At 35.9% G+C, this 20969-nt stretch overlaps 1 protein-coding gene and 1 long non-coding RNA gene across 6 annotated transcripts in view; one reads left to right on the top strand and one right to left on the bottom strand.

Annotated features, from left to right (window-relative positions):
- The window catches only part of LOC100648128, a 44830-nt gene that overhangs the window by 13388 nt on the left and 10473 nt on the right, over positions 1-20969 (top strand). For 3 of the 5 annotated variants that reach the window (XM_048405324.1, XM_020862912.2, XM_048405325.1), the window contains exons 2-15: positions 2156-2338; positions 5541-5681; positions 7229-7264; positions 8349-8531; positions 8866-9009; positions 9391-9573; positions 9677-9808; positions 10313-10627; positions 10748-10930; positions 11338-11469; positions 11588-11902; positions 12320-12649; positions 13014-13334; positions 13807-13989. In XM_048405324.1, coding sequence (XP_048261281.1) covers positions 2156-2338; positions 5541-5681; positions 7229-7264; positions 8349-8531; positions 8866-9009; positions 9391-9573; positions 9677-9808; positions 10313-10627; positions 10748-10930; positions 11338-11469; positions 11588-11902; positions 12320-12649; positions 13014-13334; positions 13807-13989 — 2781 coding nt within the window. The remainder of the gene's footprint in view (positions 1-2155; positions 2339-5540; positions 5682-7228; positions 7265-8348; positions 8532-8865; positions 9010-9390; positions 9574-9676; positions 9809-10312; positions 10628-10747; positions 10931-11337; positions 11470-11587; positions 11903-12319; positions 12650-13013; positions 13335-13806; positions 13990-20969) is intronic. The other 2 variants (XM_048405323.1, XM_048405326.1) reach the window with 1 other exon arrangement.
- The window catches only part of LOC125384986, a 35298-nt gene that overhangs the window by 11946 nt on the left and 2383 nt on the right, over positions 1-20969 (bottom strand). The window lies entirely within an intron of this gene.

Below are 20969 nucleotides of genomic sequence, written 5' to 3' on the forward strand. Positions count from 1 at the left end.
ATGGAATTTTATACGAGTGTTGTTGTAGAAAATCTAGGAGCATGCCCAATTACAAAATCTTTACGATTACGTCTTTCCAATTACAGCACATAATTGGGTTCAATAAGTTATTGAAATAATTGAATATTAATCTATGATTGTTTCTCTTTGTCGTAGAAGAAATTAGATAGAGGAAAATGTGCTAGAATTTCCAGGGCGATAGTACCGATGATTCATGATGAGCGAACCGCGATCATCGATACGGTGAGCGTGAAATCGAATTCTAGCATATCGCTTATTTTTCGTTCTCGATTCGACGATTCGTTTAGGAGTAGAACGAGTGGGTGGACACGATAGGAAATAAAAATAGAATTGTTTTGTGTCGCTCTATTTATATTTGTTTGCAAGTCTCTGCTTCACCGGGAAAATCAGTTCGAGATAGCTTTCGTATTCGACGAATCAGAGAGGATTATCGTAACTCTGCATTATAATTCAAACAAACGATTTATCCAAAGGCAAAGCTTAATTCACTATAACCATTATTGGCCTCTTCTTTCGTATTCACGATTATTTAATTAATTCGGAAATCAAATAAGAGTTTAATACGACGGATTAATCTTTAAAAGTTTCAGATTGCATGTAAAAGTTCTAAGCAATTCAATTTATTTCTATTCAACATTTATTTCAACAAATTTAATACGCTGACTAACCAGCAAGAAATTCTCTAATGTAACCATCGTCGTAACTATTACCGCACAATTTCTCCCAACTTTCCACCAATGTAGAGACGTAGCGAGTGGAATAGGTCCAATTTAATTGGCACATGTACCTCAACGTCTCGGCTGCTCTTTCTTTCTCGCTCTCTCTCTCTCTCTCTCTCTCTGTCTTTATTTCTCGCTCAGACTGCATTCTGCCAGGTTTGTACGCGGAGGTGTCTGCAACCAGCCTTTAAATCTGCTCATCTTAACGACATGGATCTAACGTCCCAACGAAAAGGAAACGTAAAAGGACAAAAGTAAATAAAACAAACGAAAATAAATAGAAGCAGACAAACGAGGGTGAATCGACCGAGAAAGACAAAGGTAACTTTGCTTCTGCCGTTGCTTTAGATAAGCCCTGCTAGCCACCGCAAAAATAGAATCGAACACGAGAACACAGTAGCGTATTCAAGCCGCGTGAGAAGAAGCAGCCAGAGCAAAGAAAGAGAAAGAATGAAGAAGAGAGTCGAATCCACCTCTCACAGTCTTTGTAGCTCTATTCTGAGGACGTGGTCGCCAAAAATGGCGACGTCCACCTGTTCGTTCGCTTCCTTCTTTCACATTTCTCGTGATCCTTTTTGTTTGGACGAGTTTAAATCGAGATCTTGATCTCCTTAAGCGTCAAGATCGGTGAGAATAGATGGAGAAACCATGCGATGGGATACCTTGGTGTCCATATCCAATGATTGTAACCCAACACTCGCGTAAGTTGGTCGCTGCGACGACGAACAGAACGAATCAGAGCCGGCCAAGAACGCTTGGAACTGGCGAGCCAACGCACGGCGATAAGCATAAAACTCGCGCGCGAAGGATTAATTTTCCTTCTTCTGTAACACAAGGCCACTACCCAAGGATTTGTACTGTCCGCAGGGAAATGATTTTTTGAATTTTTGGTGAAATGAATTTTTTGGTGAAATTATTTCGACTGTCGATGTTGCTTCGAGGAGAATAAAATGATACACGTTTTACCAGGCCAATTTCTTTGCAGGTGGTGAATCGGACGACTTCAATGCTATTTGAAATGTTTAAATGTATCTTACTATGAAAGAAGTTCATAAATATTCAATCTTTGCAAATTGGAAATCTAACCATTCGGGTGACCTCTTAACTTTCTAATAAAGGTTTCGATAACCCTTCGTTTATAGGAAGATACGATACAGGTGTTTTTAAATAAATATATGTATATGATAAGAAGTATATTGTTCAAGTTAAATATTGAACCTTCGGGCGATCTTCAAATTGCAAGTCTACTGTCTCAACTTTCCATTCAACGACCCATATCTTAATTGTTTATCTCTCGGAAAAAAGATTCTTCGTGTAAAAATAAATATTAAGTTTCACGATAAACGAAGGATCTTCGAGTGAAGCCTTCAAAATACCAATCGAATTAAGAATAAGTAGATACAATTGTCTTTCAGATGCGAGAAGTTGCTTAACATGCGACAAGGTGCTGGCCGAGCTGGAGAAGATTGACGACGACACCGACCACTTCGGAGTAGACTTCGTCAAGATCAACGATAAACGATTGGCCAAGCAATATGGCATCAAAAACTTCCCAGCCCTCACATATTTCCGCGAGAGAGAACCGATCATCTATGAAGGTTAGATCTTTAATCATACGTTTTCCACATAAAATATTAAATTATTTAAGAAAAACTAAAAGAAAATAAAAAACGGAAGCTCCTTTTACAAAATGTTCACGCGTACGACGAACAAAAGCGGATAGTAATGATTCCTAATGGCTGAAAGTTCGCCAAACTTTTATTGGAATCCGGCCGCGATCTCGGTAACCTTGCCAGGTATGAGAAACAAGGTTCGAGACTCGCCGCAGTATAGTACTTGACCCAGAATTCGCAGAACAATCGTCGGGGTTCTCGAATTTTCGCGATTTAAACATTCTGTCTGGTTCCAGTAGAACAAACCCGCTATAGTCAGGCGTTAACGTCCTATTTTACCGCCTACTCTTTCTTCGCTTTAAATTTAGATTTCTACTAATTCTAACCCATAATTCTTTATTGTTATTATAATAATATTCCAATAAGTAAAAAAAATTACTAATATAATGCTACTTCCAAAAGAATTCGTATGAAAAGTATTACAAAAATATAAAGAAAAGCAGAAAGAGTTCATTCTACTATTTTTATCCTCTTGCTGTTTTAATCTAAATTTCTACCAGTTCTAAACAACAATTCCTCATGCTACAATATTAAAATATACTAAATACTATAGTAACCTCTTAAGTGTAACATTTATAATACTGAAATACCATATATAATGCTATATATATATACAATTCTATGCGATCTATATTTCCACATTTTCACAATCACACCTCTGCAATAATATCAAAATTCTGTAACAATAAACTAGAAATAGGAACCAAGAAATAACGATCGCAGTTGCATTAAGTTCGCAATGAATCAGATTTTCGCGAAGTCGAGTAGTGAAACGTTGCACTGGTCAGACCACTTTCGTGATCTGGCACTAATCCCACGCGTTGGTATTTGGTGAGGTTAGTCTTTGTAGAACGGCGATGGCCGTATGCTCGACTTTTGTTCGACATAACCACCCCCTACACAATGCGAAAACCGCTAATGTCGATTCGCGGAGATCGCCGGCTGGGAACGCGATTCCGGTTGGCCGGTGACGCGAGAACAGCCAGCTAAGAGAAATTAATAGGATACAACAAGGAATGCGCGTGTTACGTAACCAACCCGATTACAACGTCGGCGCGTACTGTGACTCGCAGTTTCATTGAGCCGCTCGCTATCTCGAAATCGGTTCGAACGTCATTAAAAATTAGTCAATTGTGTCGAAATTTGTCGCAGGATATGATTCTCTTCTGGAGACATTGCTAAGGATTCGGATCGAATAGAAGCGAGAAATCAGTTCCAACAACACGACCATAATTGTGTCAGGAAATTTTGTCGCACAGGATGATTCTGAAAATATTATTAGGGGATGATACAAACGTTATATCTTTGATGTAAAATTGATTTTTCAAGGAGACGCGGCTTGTAGGGTCTTTTTTCTGTTAATTTTTCTGGTAATTAAGAAATTTAGTTACCAGGGATGATGTTGATGATTTTTATTAGAGACTTTCAACGAAATTTTCTAACACTTTTGTATATTTCTTGTGATGTCGTGCGTTATAAGTTACACATTGTGTAATGCATGTATTATACATTCAGTGAGTTGTTATTATAATTGCATATGTACGCTGTAATCTATAAGTCTTCAAGCACTCGGTACATTTAGGATGGAAATAACTAGCTGTTGTTCTACTATGTTATAGTAGATAAGCCGAACTGTAACTTTCTATAATTACTTGCATCGAGTTTATTACGAAAATGACGCGTTCAAGTTTAAAACATTTTATTTTGTGCAGCATAATATACTTTATTTTATGTAATTTTTTCTTCTATAGAATAATATTATGTTCTTCACTGGGTGATATTCTTTGTTCTATAACAACGTCGATACTCGTTGATACATTTGTATAATACGTTTGATTAGTCAACAAATTTTTCACACGCATCATCATACATTCTTACGAATCACTATGAACACAAATGTAAAAATGTAACAAAATTTCCATCGACTAAAAGTAATACAAATAAGTCTAGAAAAGACGATATTCATTCGAGGTCAGGAGGGAACTTAAAAATCGAACAACTATCTGCTTGAAACTCAATATTCTGCGACTACACGAGACATCCGATCGATGAAAAAGACCCAAACTAAATTATTTGACGAAGAACGATATTCGTCAGAAGTGAGAATGAAGCGGGTCACATTAATAAAATCGGAGGAAGAAGCTCGGAAATTGAACGCGGTTGGACAAGAAACGCGAAAGCGAACCAAAAGACAGGTGTGATCATCAATCGTGCTACATTGTGATCAACAAAACCCGCATTTGGCAACGCAACCTTGTAGATTTATTAAGTAGATGCGCGAGATATAACTCGGCCGTCCTCTTCGAAATAAAACAAGATTGGGGAAAAAAGAGGACCTCGATAGAATTAGCTTTCACCCGGAACCGTTTCGGCTTGATTTTACCTTCGATGATGTAACGACAAGTTGCATCTATTTCCATTGTGGCTAATGCAACAGATACTATTTTCGACGTTACCAGATGGTAAATAAAAGCGACAGGAAGTCACGATCGAAGATACATGTTATGAACCGATTTATTCTACGCGTAGAAGCCGCGTAGAATTGGTACAGTGTCAATTGATTTGTGCAACGGACGTCTTAAGTAACTCTTTTGTTTTGCGAATGAAATGTATAGCTGTGGAACTGATTTTGCAATAAATCAATCACGTTATTTAAACCTGCCCTTTTGAAATTATCGCGTAGAATTCTATTTACGATTCGAAACTATTCGAGATGGAAAAGTAATTTTCTAAATCTAATTGTAAGAGCTTTTTATTTAGAGTCTCTAAAGATGCGGAACTTCTACAGAGTTGAACTTTTTACACCAGAGACTCCTCCATTTAGAATTTTAATAATTGAAAGTGATAAAAGAGAATTTTTCTGTATTAGAGATTTCATTCTGCTATTTAAATTTTTGGCAAAAAAAGCAATTTGGAAACGACAAAAGAAATAATTCTTCTATATTAGAGATCTTAGTAAGTGAGGAGTACTAACAACTAAAAATGAATGGAATCAAAAATAAATTTTCTCTCTTAAAAGAAGGTATACATTCTATGTAGATCATTGACGATTGCAGAGAATACAAAATAAATTTTCTACATTATAAGTTTACACAAATTTCCTTCGTCATTCGTTTCACTTTTTCAGGTGACTTGATGGACGAAGAAAATGTGTTAGATTTCTTAACGAGCCTAGAAGCGATGGATCTACCCGATCGTATCGAGGAAGTGAACGCAATGATCTTAGAGAAGATCGTCGAGGAAACAGACTTCGTGGCAGTCCTGTTCTGTGAGTTCTCTTTCCCTCGTAACTCCAACATGATCTTCTGTCAAAAAAATCATCTCTCTCTCTCTCTCTCTTTCTGTCTCCCTTGAAAGCAAATTTACATATATTTCCCTTTCATCAGGAAGAATGTAGAGGAATCATAAAATCATCTCGAAGGTAAAACGAATCAAATATATTTTTTCAGTCTACATCAATACACTCTTCTGTACAAAAATAATAAAAATACCACCGGAAATATTTTGATTTCAGCCATGTAAATAATTCATTATCGAATTACGTGCTCAAATATATATGTAAATATGTGTATATCGATATAAACAACTCGTGTACATAATATGCAATATTTTTTCTTATTATTATTTTATTGTCTGACTAATACGTCTGCGCAGACGCTCTGTCAGTGTATGATTACGATTAACAGAGCTTTCATCAGTGTCCAAGCAGCTGAGAAGCTCGGTCGCATTAACATGTCACGTCTCAAGCCAATTTCTTTGGTTTTATTTTCACTGATATTAACGAGAAGCGAGATTTTTTTCCAATGCAATGACACCGTTTCGTGATATCGAAATATCATTACAGCGTTACTTTGTAGATACGTTTTTTACCTCATCACGATGTTACGGATCACCGTACATTTCCTTTCCCGCCTTAACGCTCTCTTTAGCTTTTAATACGAAGAAGAATTTTTTACACATCGTATAACAAATCTTTCCTCGAAATGTTGTAAAAAAACTATACAAATTCCTCTCTATATAAATATTTTTACGTTTTCTTGGAACGTTGTACAAATGCGCGATAAAAGTGTTTCTTCGCCCAAAAGAGCGCTATGAATGTTCTTCTTTTGTTTTTTCTTTTTTCTTTAACAAAGAAAAATATTTCACGTATCGCATAATCATTCCGTTCCCTCGAAACATTGTAGAAACGAGCGATCAAAATTGTTATTTGTCTAGAAGAACTTCGTAGCTGTTCTCTGTTTATTTCATTGAAAAATTTCCACGTACCGAGTAATCGGTTTGTTTTCTCAAAATTCTGCAGAACATCGCCATTAAAATTTTCCTTCAAGAGAGCATTGTGTGAGCGTTCCTTTTTTATTGCATTGCGAAGAAAAATATCTTACGTGTCGAATAACAATCTCTTTTTCCCTCGAAAGATCGAAAAAACGTACAATTATGATCTTTTATTCGTTCAAAGAAGCATTGTGAATACCTGTATATCGTGAACAAAATTTTTCTTCGTTGGAAAGAGCGCAGCAAAAGTTCTCCTTTTATACTACCGACTACCATCGATCCTTTGTCAGTATTCGTCTTTTTCCTATTCGTCTGTAAAACTTTGTCCGTTGTGGTATAATTAACGCATCGCAAAGATGGATGGATTAATTGAATTTCAAATGCAAGAAGCGTAGATGTGACGCAAAAGAAAACTAACTTTGTACTTTTATGCTTCGATGAGGGTTTCCGACAATTCGTTCCACTTTGCGATCCGATCACTTACAACATACTTGTAAATAATACATATATGTGAAACGTTCTTGTGTGTGTTGATATCGATAGGTCCGGATACGCAACGATGTGCTGGCGCCGGTTCTAGTAAGTACACATTTCAATGAAATCACTGCTATGAATGTCGCACAGCTTTCTTTTCGAATGCTTGTACACACACCGTGATGAATCAATTAAAACGTTTGAGAAGAAAAGAAATATCTTCTTTGATTCTTAATAATTGACGATTTAGCGTCAATTGATTTGAAATTAAGTTTCAAACATTTGTATAAATATTAATACTTTTCATCGATGGATGATGGTAGAATGATTTAATGCAATATAATGCAGAATATTGTGCTAAATTTATCTGAGATTATTCTTTTCACTGTAGGTAAGTGTGATATTCCCCACAGCGAAATTCTTTTTCCTTGGCTCTTAAGAGTCAAAATTTTTGTGTAATAAATATAATAATAAAGCGTATTCTGTATTATGAAGTAAACACTTTGTATTCTTCTTAAACGTATTGGTTCGTCACTAACGCTTGGCTATATGTTCCCATATACGTTTTTATTCCTCCAATATACATACTTAACCAACTTTCAAGTAACACCGAAGAACGACTGCATTACTTTCAGCGATTATTTGTCTATCTATTCACTTCAATAAGAAGAATTGAAAGCCTAGAGGAAAAATGGTGACAAAGAAGCACGAGTAAAGATGATAACGTGATGAATAATGTAGATATATTTCTTAAATTCGAAAAACTATACTTCCTAGATTAAAAATCAAATGAAATATATGTTCAGTTTACTAATTTGTGTACTTAAAAATGGTCACGATTTGGATGTTAGGATGTGTATCATTTTGTATCCCTCCTGCCCCCTTAGAATAGAAGGAATGCGTATGATGACTAAGAGAAATTTTGCATACTAATTGCCCCACAAAATCCTTGCGTTATGAAAAAGTACATGACATAGAATATTTTTTATTCTTAAGAATTACAAAATATTCCTATAAATTATCGTTTGACTTTTTTCAAGTTTCTATCAAATTCGAAACAAGGAAATGTAAGAGGAAACCTGATTTAACCCGATTTGACCCAGAAACTACCCGACTCTATCTTCCATATTTAATAGCCGGAAGAACCACGAATCCTGAATAACATTGTCCTTTATTTCAAATGGGACAGACAAACCTGACTGCAAAAAGTGTCTCAAGGCCCTTCAAGAGCTGGAGAATATCGACGACGAGGCCGATCAGTTGGGAATCGGTTTCGTGAAGATCGCGGACGAACAGCTCGCCGACGAGTATAATTTAGGTCCTCTTCCGGTTCTGGTCTACTACAGGCACCAGATTCCTATAATTTACGAGCGTAAGCATTGACGACTTTAAAACAAGCAAAAGTAAATTAAAAATATTTGTGAAACGTTTGAATTTCTAAACAATTGAAAAAACGTATTTTAGTAATTTTCTTACCTTGAACAACATTATACTGAAATTATTAAAATAATTTTCGTATCTGAATCTCTAGATAAAGTTAGATTCAAGTTGGAAAATTCTTTTTAATTACATTTTCTTGTATAATACAAAGAATATATTAATATAACTTTACTAATATTAGGACGATCGATGCTATTATATATGTAATTGAAAAAAATAAATCTCGATAATTTACTTGCCATGATATTAATCAAAAATTTGTACAGACGAACTTAGCAAAGAGGAAGACGTATTGGAGTGGTTGGTGGCGAACAAAAGCACAGGAGACGAAGAGGACGTAATCGAGGATGTAACTGCGAAGACTCTGCAAACCTTGATCGGAAATATCGATAACCTAGTCGTTTTATTCTGTATGTAACTTTTTATTCGTCTTTTATACTCCATGCTATAATAATCTATAGTAATATCAGTTCTAAACTACAACTACTTATGCAAATTCATATTATTGTAAACGCAACTAAAAAATTAAATTTCAGCAAAAATTTATTTCACCTATTAAATATTACAGACGCATATGTACTTTTAATTTAGATATAGATATTTTATATATTTTTACATGGTTACGCCTTTTATACATTTGTACAACCTTACACGTATGTTCATATGTTCATTCTGTGTATTATTGTATGCATTGTATCTTTGAATTTCTCACAAATGCGTAAAGATCTGCTATCCAGTAATCATTTCTTTTTATTACACCGATACTATCTGTTATCCTGTAAATCTTTTAGACGACCACGGTGACGAAGATTCGATGCAGGTGCTGAACGAGCTGGAGAAGATCGACGACGACTGCGATAAGCACGGGATCCAGTTCGTGAAAATTGACGACGACAAGGCTGCGAAAGATTTTGGCATCGATTCTCTCCCAGCAATCGTGTATTTCGAAAAGCAAATCCCGAATCTTTACGATGGTGGGTAGGTGGGTGGAGCAATTGGGCAAACCGACGAGGACAAAAGAAAAGAGAACTGGATATATGATTAGAAATTAAATGAAATGAAATTGGATGATCGTAGGGGATGTCGAGAATGAAGATGAAATTCTGGAGTGGTTGCTGTCGCAATTGGAGAAGGACGAGATCGAGGATGTCACCGACGAAATGTTGGATCGTCTGATCAAGGATGGAAAAACCCTTGCCGTGCTGTTCTGTAAGATTTTTCATTCGCACAGAATCCATTGATTAACTCTGCCACATGTCTCAAATTAATTTTCTTGTTCAATTGTATTTTTTTGTCATTTACGTTTTCAATCAAATTTTCAACTTTTCTACAGTTTAGATGTTTCATATTACAGTGCTTCTCAAAGCATTGCAGGTCTTTCTTTTTAATTAATTATTGACGATTGCATGGACCACTATAGTAAGTTATTACAGACTCGATTGAAATCATAAGTTTCATTTGTTAAAGCAAAAGTGAAATTGAGAAAACAAAAATTCTAGGACTATAGCAGAGTTAAATTGTAAAAAATGGTTTAAATATCTAGAATAAATTTTTAATTGATTGAAAATTTATTATTTCATAACAGAACTTAATAATGCTCTTACGTACCTTTTGTTTGAAGTAAAATAAGATTAACTAATTTATAAAATTAATTTTCTCTATAATAAATCGAACAACGACGTTTTACAAATTACTATTGCAAATGATCCTTAGACGACAACAACGACCGGAAATCCCAAAAGATTCTCAATGAACTGGAGAACATTGACGACGAGTGTGATCAGATTGGGGTGATCTTCGTGAAGATCGACAACCTAGAGGAAGCAAAGGAGTATGGTATCGAAAAAATTCCCAGTCTGCTGTACTTCGAAAAGGGAATACCAACGTTGTACGAAGGAAATCTAGAGGATGAAGAGAAGGTTCTAAAGTGGTTGGAGACTCAACAAAAAACCGATCAGATCGAAGACATCACAGATGAAGTGCTCGATATGATCATCGAGAAGATGCCTCACGTAGCCGTCCTCTTTTGTCAGTGATTAATTTCTTTTTTATTTGAAGATTTATTTAATTATCTCGCATTATATAAAATAGATATTTATACGAAATATCATCTTATGCATTGAATTTATTGCATTATTCCTTTAACAGATGACAAGGATCAGAAGAAGAGTCAGAAAATCCTTGGTGAATTGGAAAACATCGATGATGACTGTGATCAGCACAATATAGCGTTCGTGAAAATTTCCGATCTGGAGGAAGCTAAGGAATACGGCATCGAGTCTTTGCCTACACTGGTATTCTTTGAGAAAAGAATACCACACGTGTACGAAGGTACTTCGAAAATTTTTATACGTTTCCTAAAATTTTCCAAATTTTTTATGAGTTGAAGTAAAAGTTATCGCGTCCTTTGTAAAGATTCTCGCAGTTTTGTATAAATTTAAGTAAAAAATTCCTTATCATCTTTGAAAGATTCAAAAAAGCAAATAAGAAGAGAGATAGAAGTTTCGTGAAGTTTCAAAGAAGGGAATAAAAATAAACTTAAAAACCTAGCGCGTCTTTCGAATAAAAATTATATCCCTCGTAAAAAAGCACTGTATAATATATAACATGTCAGATGAAATAAAAATTACACATACGAAGCTTCTTAAAGCACTCTCATTTACAATCATAGGCATTCTCGTACTCTAGATTAGATAAAGACTAAAAAAATTGCAACAAATGGTATTTGAATTTTGCAGGCGATCTGATGAACGAGGATCAGCTGCTCGGATGGCTACTGCATCAAAAGAAGCACTCGGAGATACCGGAGGTGACCGACGAGATGATGGAGAAGCTGATTGAGACCTCGCCGTACTTGGCAGTCCTGTTTTGTAAGCGATCGATTCGTCTTTCTACCTCCTTTTAACATTCTTCCACTGTTACCGGTTAGGTAGGTGCTGTTGGTCGATCGCGAGCGAAAACGAGACACGAATTGATTCCTTTCCGTAGACGATAAAGACGACAAGCAGGACATGCGTATCCTGAACGAGTTGGAGAACATCGACGACGAGTTGGAGAAGGAAGGAATCGTGATCATTCGTATGGACAACGATGCTGAGGCGAAGGAGTATGGTATCGATCACCTTCCGACTCTGGTCTACTTCGAGAACAAGATCCCGGCTCTCTACGAAGGAGATTTATTGAACGAGGACGAAGTTCTTGAATGGCTGATCGAACAAAAGAACACTGCCACCATCGAGGAAGTCACTGATGAAATACTGGTCGATTTGATCGAAGAACACGAATACGTCGTCGCATTCTTTAGTAAGTATACTCCTTCACTTCGTTAGTTTATGTTAGTCACGAAAACACAGTTTAAGTTTTAAGCTTTTGAAGTATAAGTTGAATATAATTAGGTTAAATATATATAATTTTCATAATATAGATCTTATATATATGTCTTCGATTTCGTTACGAAAAATTATAAATGTATCTTTTCTCGAGTTTGTCTCGAATTGTCACGAATATTTTATCTTTGTTTCGAAAATTATCAAGTATCGTATAGAATTCCTTTTCATTATATTACAAATAGAATAAAAGAAAATGTGAAGTGAATAAAAAGAATGGTAAATTTGCATGTTATGAATTATTTTCAATATTTGTATCTTTATTTTTAAATCTTATTTTGGTACCTAAACTACCTGTGCAACGTCTAATAATAAAGATTCTTTCATTTATTAGGTGGGGATTGCGAGGATGGTGACGAGTGTGAAAAAATCCTCAAAGAGCTCGAAAATATCGACGATGAGCTGGACGAAACTGGAATCATCTTCGTCACTACAGAAGACACAGGATTCGCGAAGAAACAAGGAATCAAGAATTTCCCTACACTGGCTTTTTTCAGGAACAAGGAGCCTTTGATCTATAAGGGCGATATCGAGGATGAGGACGAGGTTCTTTCGTGGATCACCGATGAAGATACTCTTGAAATCCCAGGGAAGATTGAAGAAGTGAATGCCAAGATGTTGGAGAATATTCTTGAGGAGAACGATTATATCGTTGTTTTCTTTTGTTAGTATTATTACTTTTTGAGAATTAATAAATATAATATTTAATATTATATTTAGTAATCGGCAAACCAGAAGATTATTAAATAATTTCTCGGAATTCAAATTGAACAATTCCACTTTTTATGTCAAATTTATTACCTATGCATGTGATTATTAGTGTGATTAGAAATTAATTTTTATATGTTCATTGATCGTAATCAGATGGCACAAATAATCACGGAAATACTTAATAAATGATTCAAGACAAATGTTTAAAAATATTTAGATCATTTTTCTCCATTCTTTAATTTATGGAGTTGATCGATATAGCTTCTGAACGACCAAAATAAAAAATATCTTGTCTACACTAATGTTTTCCATTCCAGATAAGGAAGGAGACAAGAAGAGCCAGAAGATCCTCCAAGAGCTCGAGAATATCGACGACGAATGCGAAGAAAAGGATATCGACTTTGTAAAGATCTCAGATGATGGAATCGAAAAGGAATACGATCTTCCTGGTCTACCAGCATTGGCGTTCTACAGACACAAATTCCGTCAGGTTTATTCAGGTGATATGATGCACGAAGAAGCGATTTTAGAGTGGATATTGGAACTTCGAAGTCAGGCACCGGATGTGATCGAGAACGTCGATCGAAAGACGCTACAGGTGCTGATCAACGACGTTGAACATCTCGCTGTATTCTTTTGTAAGTCTGTTATAATGAATACTTTTATATTCTATACATCTTCAACAGATCTTTCTCTATAAATCTTTTAAATTCCAATTGATATCGTCAAGTTAGGAAACCGTACTTTCATTAGAATTATTTATTTTCATTCCATACTTTTTATTTACTAAAATAATTCGCATTTAGTTTTATTTAGTTTTCTATGTTTTATATTCAAATTTATTAATAACGTGAATAAGTTTTCGTATTTGTTAATAACAGCATTTATATCTATATATTATAAAATATAAAAGGCCAAATAAAGCTATAATTCATGACATTCTAAAATTAAGAATTACCATTCAAATTGTTGTGTTTGCTTATGACCCAACAATACTAGTTGATGGTTAATTAAATAAAATTAACAGATTGTAGATAACAGTAATCTAAGAAGTTACATTTCCTAAAGTAAAGTATCTTTTAGAAAATAAGATATTTTTTTTTTAAACAGACGATGATAAATGCGAAATGTGCCCGGAAATACTCGCAGAACTAGAGACCATCGATGATGACACTGACAAGCACGGTATACAATTTGTTAAGTCGAACGACGCGAAATTAGCTGCCGAAATTGGCGTCTTCTCGTTCCCGGCGCTCGTTTATTACGAAACTGGGGTGCCCATCATGTACGACGGTAAGTCTCGATTGCTTAATCCTTGGCTTGTTCAATCGCGATTAAGACCCGCACTCCCTTAGTTCGATCGTCTTTGTTTTTTTCTTTCCCTTTTTTTAGTGGTTATTTTTTATATTTCTTTTTGTTTGTTAATATCGTTGAAACAAAGACACGACGAAATTTCTGCTTTACATTCCTCGTAGACATTCCTTTTTGATCTGCATTGTTGTTCTTTCATTGAACTCTCAAGAAAATTTCGATCAATTGTAATTGGATCATATGATGAAAAGTCAGTTTCAGATTTTATTCGTAGCTAAGGTTGAGAAACTAGATCATGAAAACCCGGTAAATCAATTCTAAGGAAATTGATTCATCGCACAGTAAATATTGTTTTCATTTGAAACAAATTACCAAACACTTGAATATCAGAAAAAGATAGATAATATAATGATATTTTCTAAAATTTGTACATCTTTTGCCTCAAATAGCTATCCTTAATTATTAATTAAATTAGAATATTCGTTATCATCACTTAAAAATAAAATTAAAAATAGAAAAAATAATAAGGAATTTCATTTTGGTACTCAAGCAATTTTTAAAGTAATATTTGCAATGATACAAACACTTTCGATAAAGATCACGTTTAATTACAAAAAGTAAAAGGAAGAACAACTAACACTATCCATCCCACAAGGTACCCCGCGACCAAAAACCTGGCGACCCCTTCAAAACTATTTTAACCCCCTGCAACCGAACAAATGAAATCTCGGTACAGCAAGTGACTGAGTTGATCCTGATATGCGTGTGTGCCTTTTGTAGGTAATCTTAAGAACGAGGAGAGAGTTCTGGAATGGCTAATCGAACAGAAAAGTAAGGAGATTTCTAGGATGATGATTATTATTACTGGTGTACTGTTCTTTGTGACGTTAATCTCGGTCGTGACCATACCACCGGGCTACGAGTACAGTACTCGCGCCGTGGTGATCACCCCGATCACTCTGCCACAATCACAATCCCCATAACCGCGTTTTCATAAAGAACAACTATGATAATTTACGTTTGCAGTTTCTTTCTACGTGTAATAATAACGCTTAAAGTGCTTAAAGTGTATGGTTTTTTCGATTTTTTTCTTTTAAACCGATCGATATTATTTCGATCAGTGAAAATAGGAGTTATTTATTGATAAAAAATTAAAAATTATTAGTCGTTACATACGAACTAATAATTATTATATAAAGATATTTGAGGTTTAATTAAATTTAATTGATGAGTTGTTCTTTAAGCGATAAGGGCTTAAAAGATTGGAAGAGGATCGGCGGTGTATGGACAATGAAACAAAAATTGATTGCTCGGTTTTGAGAAGAACAAGAACGAAAAAAGAAAGATCTCACAAAGCTCGGTGAAAAAGATTTTTTGAAAATGTCGACTCATGATATAGCTTCTAACGCGCGCGCAAGATCGCTCTGACCAACTGACCCGTTCACAATGCATTTAAAAGCCACACCCGTACAATGCGAACTTCCACTTTTTCTCTTGCCTCCACTTTTTACTCTCTGTCTCTTTTTCTATCTTAATGATTATCTTAAGTATCTGTTTCTATGACTCGTTTATTTATTTATTTTATTCGTCACTATTCTCCATTACCACTCCCTCTATCATATAACCAGCATACAGCAATTTATACACATACGTTCCACAGCAATTTAGACATCTGTCTCGGCGAGAGCGCAACTTTTTCGATGAAAATATGGGAACAGAACGTATAGCTACTATTAATATGTAATATTCACTATTATAATATATAATATATGATATGTAATATTCAGAAGAAATGAGAATTGATCAAGCTCTCTTTTGTTTAAAAACTTACGAACACGCGATATCTAACCGTTTTGTGATGCAAGATCTTTCTTTCACCGCGTTTCCATTGAACTGTTTTGTCGTTAATCGATCAATAAATATCTAAGAAAATTTTGAAAGCTGAATAATAACATTCGCTTTACACTTTCATGGCTACGTAAATGTAAAGACACTTTCAAGAGAAAATCAATCTTTTATTTTATTTTCTTTTGATGATTGATGCGATATTAACCTCTAATTTAAAAAAAAGATCGTTAACGACGAAACAGTGTGAGAAAAAAAGAAAAGAAAAATCGAAGGAACTTCCATGAATGCACACAATGATACACGCGAACATGCAGATTGTTGCTTTCGTTCGCACGAAGTATATTACCACTAAATGTATGTTATGTCGCGATCATCCATGTCGGAAACGATATCGATAACAAATTCGTACGTGTTCGTTGTTATAATACACACGTAAATAACGTGATTCATTGTAAGTCGTTAAACGCATGCAATCCCTTGGACCGAGAGGCCGTATCGATCACAAACAACGTAGGTACACGCTCTCATTTCCGGCCGCGCAGAATATTATCGATGGCCCTGTTAATACGCAGGTGATGATGATGATAATGATGATGATGATGATGATAATGATGACGATAATGATGATGATAATGATGATGATAATGATGATGATAATGATGATGACGATGATGATGACGATGACGACGATGATGATGATGATGACGACGATGATGATGATGATGAAGACGAAGACGAAGACGACGACGACGACGATGACGATAACGACGATGATGAAGATGATGATAACGAAGATGAAGAGAAAAATAAGAAATTAAACAAAGCTCTGAAGAATATCTTGGACAAAGGTAAAGGTAGGACGACAACCAAGGAGGCCGAAGAGGATTTCACGTGAGAGATCAAAGTGTGACGGGCTTTGCGCTGCGCGATATAAAGAATCACAAAATAAAAAAACAAATAATGTACCATATACAATGATATCCCTGCAGAAAACAGAACGTAGAGATACATGTATATATTTACAATCTAGAGCGATTCGGGCTAGCCGTAACAAATAATCTAAAATGAAAGATTTAATTAATTGAAAACGTGGCCGTCTGCTCGCCGTTCGCGGTCGAGCCAGTGGCCGTAGGGCGTACCTGCATGGAAATTAAAATTCTTCTATTTCTTTATATATTTTTTTTAATTCTTTCATTCCCTTAACTATATCAGCCTGAATTCCTTCTCCCTCTTATTTTCTGCTTTCCACCGTCTAGAAGTCTTGAATTTCCCTCATTTGCATGCCACCCTTGTGACATTCCTTTTGTCAATGGAGCTACGTGACCAAACACAATGGCCATTTTGAAAATTCTTATCGTACGACTACTGTAACTCGCTGTTTCGTTCGTATATTCATTTGTAATTAGTAGATAGATTACATGCACTTATCGATACGGCTTTCTTCGTTGGTATCAAACTTATATTTTATTTATCTATGTTTCATTTTCTTCTTTTTTTTTTATAGAGGTAAGTAAAGTTGTTGTCGTTGATTGTTAGAATGATGGTACCGTAGCTCCAGAAGACCTCGATCGCACTTTTACAACCCAACAAATGAAATAACAACAAATTTCTCCAAAGCGAGCCGATGGTTCCTGTTGTAGTTGACAGCTGTCGTCTGCAGCGAGCACCGAGTCGAAGAGATTCGGACTGGCCTCCGCTTGAAAGAGCGGGGAAATAAAAAAAATAACGCGGAAGGGGTTCATTCGGAATATCTCACGACCGATAAATATCGGCGGTGAAGCATGCCAATAATTCCATTGCTCGCGGGATTTCAATAACTTCAAAAGCAGAAAACTCCGATTCACACGTGTAAATACTTAGGAATCGGATAAAAACATACATAGACTAGTTGGAAACGACATAGAAACTTTATATGAGTAATTTAAAATTTATTTAAAAAAAGTATTTGGCGATACGATTCAATAAACTCAATATGATTAACATTCGAATAATTTGAAAATCATACGAGAAACATGTCAAAGTATGTAAAAGTCATCTTTTCTTCCCATTTAGGATTTTATTCTTTTTTATAATTCGATAAAGATTTAAGTGGAGGCTGGTTCACGCTAAAATGGCTGCCATAAAAGAGTCGTCGACTCGCCGCGAGATATTTTCGTCTGTGAGAAATATGCACGTTTGGCTTTTGCTGCGCAATTGGGGTTGGAGTGACACGTTCTCTTTGCACTAGTCACTAATCTCTTTGTTTCTCTCTCTTTATTTTCTCTTCACATCTTCTTCTTTTTTTCTTTAATTTTTCAACCCACCCCATCCGTATTAACTCGTGAAGAGACGAATCAATCAGCCGTAGGCTAGCCAATTTTCTTACCAACTTTTGCTCTCTTTTTTTGCCACACATCTTTGTCTGGAATCAATCTCTCTGTATCTGACTCGTTGTATATTTGCTTACTGCAGGCGACGGCTGTTTCTACATCGGCATGGGAGGTAAAAGCGCGAAACCCAAGATTCCCTCCTATCAGCCCTACCAGTGCTGTCCTGCCAAGGTCGCCCACGGCACAAAAGTCGCCAAAGTCACAAAAGTCAGCCCGGTGACCAAGGACAAGGGCAAAGTGCATAAGAGGTCCGAAAAGCTGGGGCTGCCCGGCCTGAAGCCGATTAACAAGCTCACCGCAAAGGACAGCAGAAAAACTGCCACGGTGTCATCGGGGGTTAGCAAATCGAGCGACCACAAGGCTAAGAAGGGATTCTTCGGAAGCGGTAAATATCTCAACTGGCTGTGGTAATCGCGGAGTTAAATCATTGCCTATACACATCCAGAATCTGATTCAAAGTGACTCAAATTGAATCAACGTTCTTCACGGAAGATTAAATTTTGATTTAATAAAGATGATAATCCATGAGGAATTATTTTGAGAAAGAAAAGGAACACAGGGTGTTCCACGTAATTGGGCATAGCTAGTTTTCCAAGTAAGGTAGAAGATAAAGGTACATTTCATGATACAAGATGAAGTATGTCCAATCTGAATGTAGAACCGTTTCAAGAACTTCAAAGTTACCCCTATTTTTTTTTTTTAATTGAACTGCATGTTATTTTATATACCACGCGAATTTTTGTTCACTGTAAAAAATATTAAGTCACTTACTATTTTATATTTTCACTTTGTTAATAAAACAACTAAGGTTAATAATGAAGCAAATGAAGCTACGCAGAAAAATTTTACAAAAAATTGTATCTTATTAGACAAAAAATTACGAAATCGTAGAAGACAAGTTTATAATCCGCAACTGGTCAGTTTACTAACGTTATCAGCTAGTAAATTATTGTACCTACAAGTAGACGGTTCTGGTCATGCATCACCCTAAATTATTTAATTTTACCCCATGAACATTTTTCTACTTTCTATTCCTCAAAACTGCAAGATTGATCCAGTTGCATGGAACATCCTGTGTACGTAATTCGTATCATGAGTAAACTACGAAGCTAAAGGAAGTCAGTGTCCACATGGAGAGTGGGCAATGATTTAATTGGCAACGTAGGAAACACATAGTAGAGGGTATTAGATGATAGAAAAACGAAGTGACAGCCGATCTGTATGAAGACGGGGGCTGGAAAGAAACGTTGAGTGAGAAAAGGGCCGGCTGACGAAACGTCTTCGTATCTGGAATACAGGTGTGTCGCGCGGTCCATGAAGAGAATCACGAGCCGCAAGTTCTGGACAAGCAAGACGATCCAAGAAACGTGCCTAGGAAAGCCGGTGGGCTGGCTCCTCGGATTCCTCGAATCGTCGGGATAACAGTTTCGCGAGAGTCTCTAGCCTTCTAACACAAGTTCGATCGAACATCTTGTAAACGTTCTAGAGCGTCCGCGCACCGGATATAATATACGTAACTATTAAAACGATTCAACCGCGACGGAGCTATAATTTACAATCAATTTTTAGAGGATGATTCTAGAAGGATTTTCTAAAAGTTCATTCTATAACGTGTTCAATTTACAAATGGATCGTTGAGAAATATTTTTTGATTAAATTTGTTTGAGATGTTAGATACGTTTGAATTTTACCGAAGTGATTCGAGAATTACAATTATAGCTCCGTCTAAATATCTGCCAGATCCTTTCCTGCTTCCTACTACATTGTGTGTGTCTGTCCAAGAACCTTGTAATCGTTGATTGAATCCGTAATAATAGGAATAAATAAGGGTTGTTTACACGTCGCGTCTCGCCGAACTGTATATATACATATTCGGCTTTGAAGAAACAAAAATGAAAAGGAAAAGAAAAAGTAAATGTACCGCGGTAATGAAGAATGTAACTAAACTAGGTAATCTATAAACGAAATTGTACGGGAAAAATATGCCGCGATGAGAAAGGATCGTGAGGATACAGTTTTTCTACGTCTCACTGAGAGTTGGGTCGGGGGTTGTGGCCTGTTGCAGTTGTGGCCGGACTTCCGTACATCATGAAAGTCTAAAGAACGAGCAGAAGGAGGTGGAGATGAAGGACGAAATTGGATCAGAGAGTAAGAGACAGTAACCGATGAATCGAAGGGAAAAGGAAGATAAAAAGGGAGAAGAAGGGAAGAAGAGAAACTAGAAGAGAAGAAGAGACGAAGATACGGTTGAAGAAATATAGATTGTAAAAAAGAAACGAATGTTTCGTTCGTTGAACAAACTTGTTCCTGAAACATGTTTATCGTCATTTTGATTCGTCATCGATATATCGAAGTATCATCATCATCGACGTAACCATCTGTCTCCCTTATGCTCATCGTCACGAACAAACTATTTTAAAATCTCGTCGCGTACCTATAAACCGGCATCGATCATCGAAAAAATCATGCGCCTTTACCCTCATTTAACATATCTGTAACCCCCGAGACACCCTCCTATATTTTTCACAAAAAGATATACCCAAGTACTCACGTGTAAACTTTTCGTAACTAAACTTTTCGTAAAAAAGAAAGTAAAAAGAACTGCGAATACAAATCAGCGAACTCGAACAACATCATCGTCACGCTCAATTCTTGATAATAAGCGTTCTTAAATCATATAAAAAAACTTAACAACAAAGCGCACACGCTTCTCGAGAAACATAAGACTTGTTCAGTCTACGAGGC

Source organism: Bombus terrestris, chromosome 4 (genome assembly GCF_910591885.1).
Source record: "Bombus terrestris chromosome 4, iyBomTerr1.2, whole genome shotgun sequence".
Taxonomy (NCBI): Eukaryota; Metazoa; Arthropoda; class Insecta; order Hymenoptera; family Apidae; genus Bombus; species Bombus terrestris.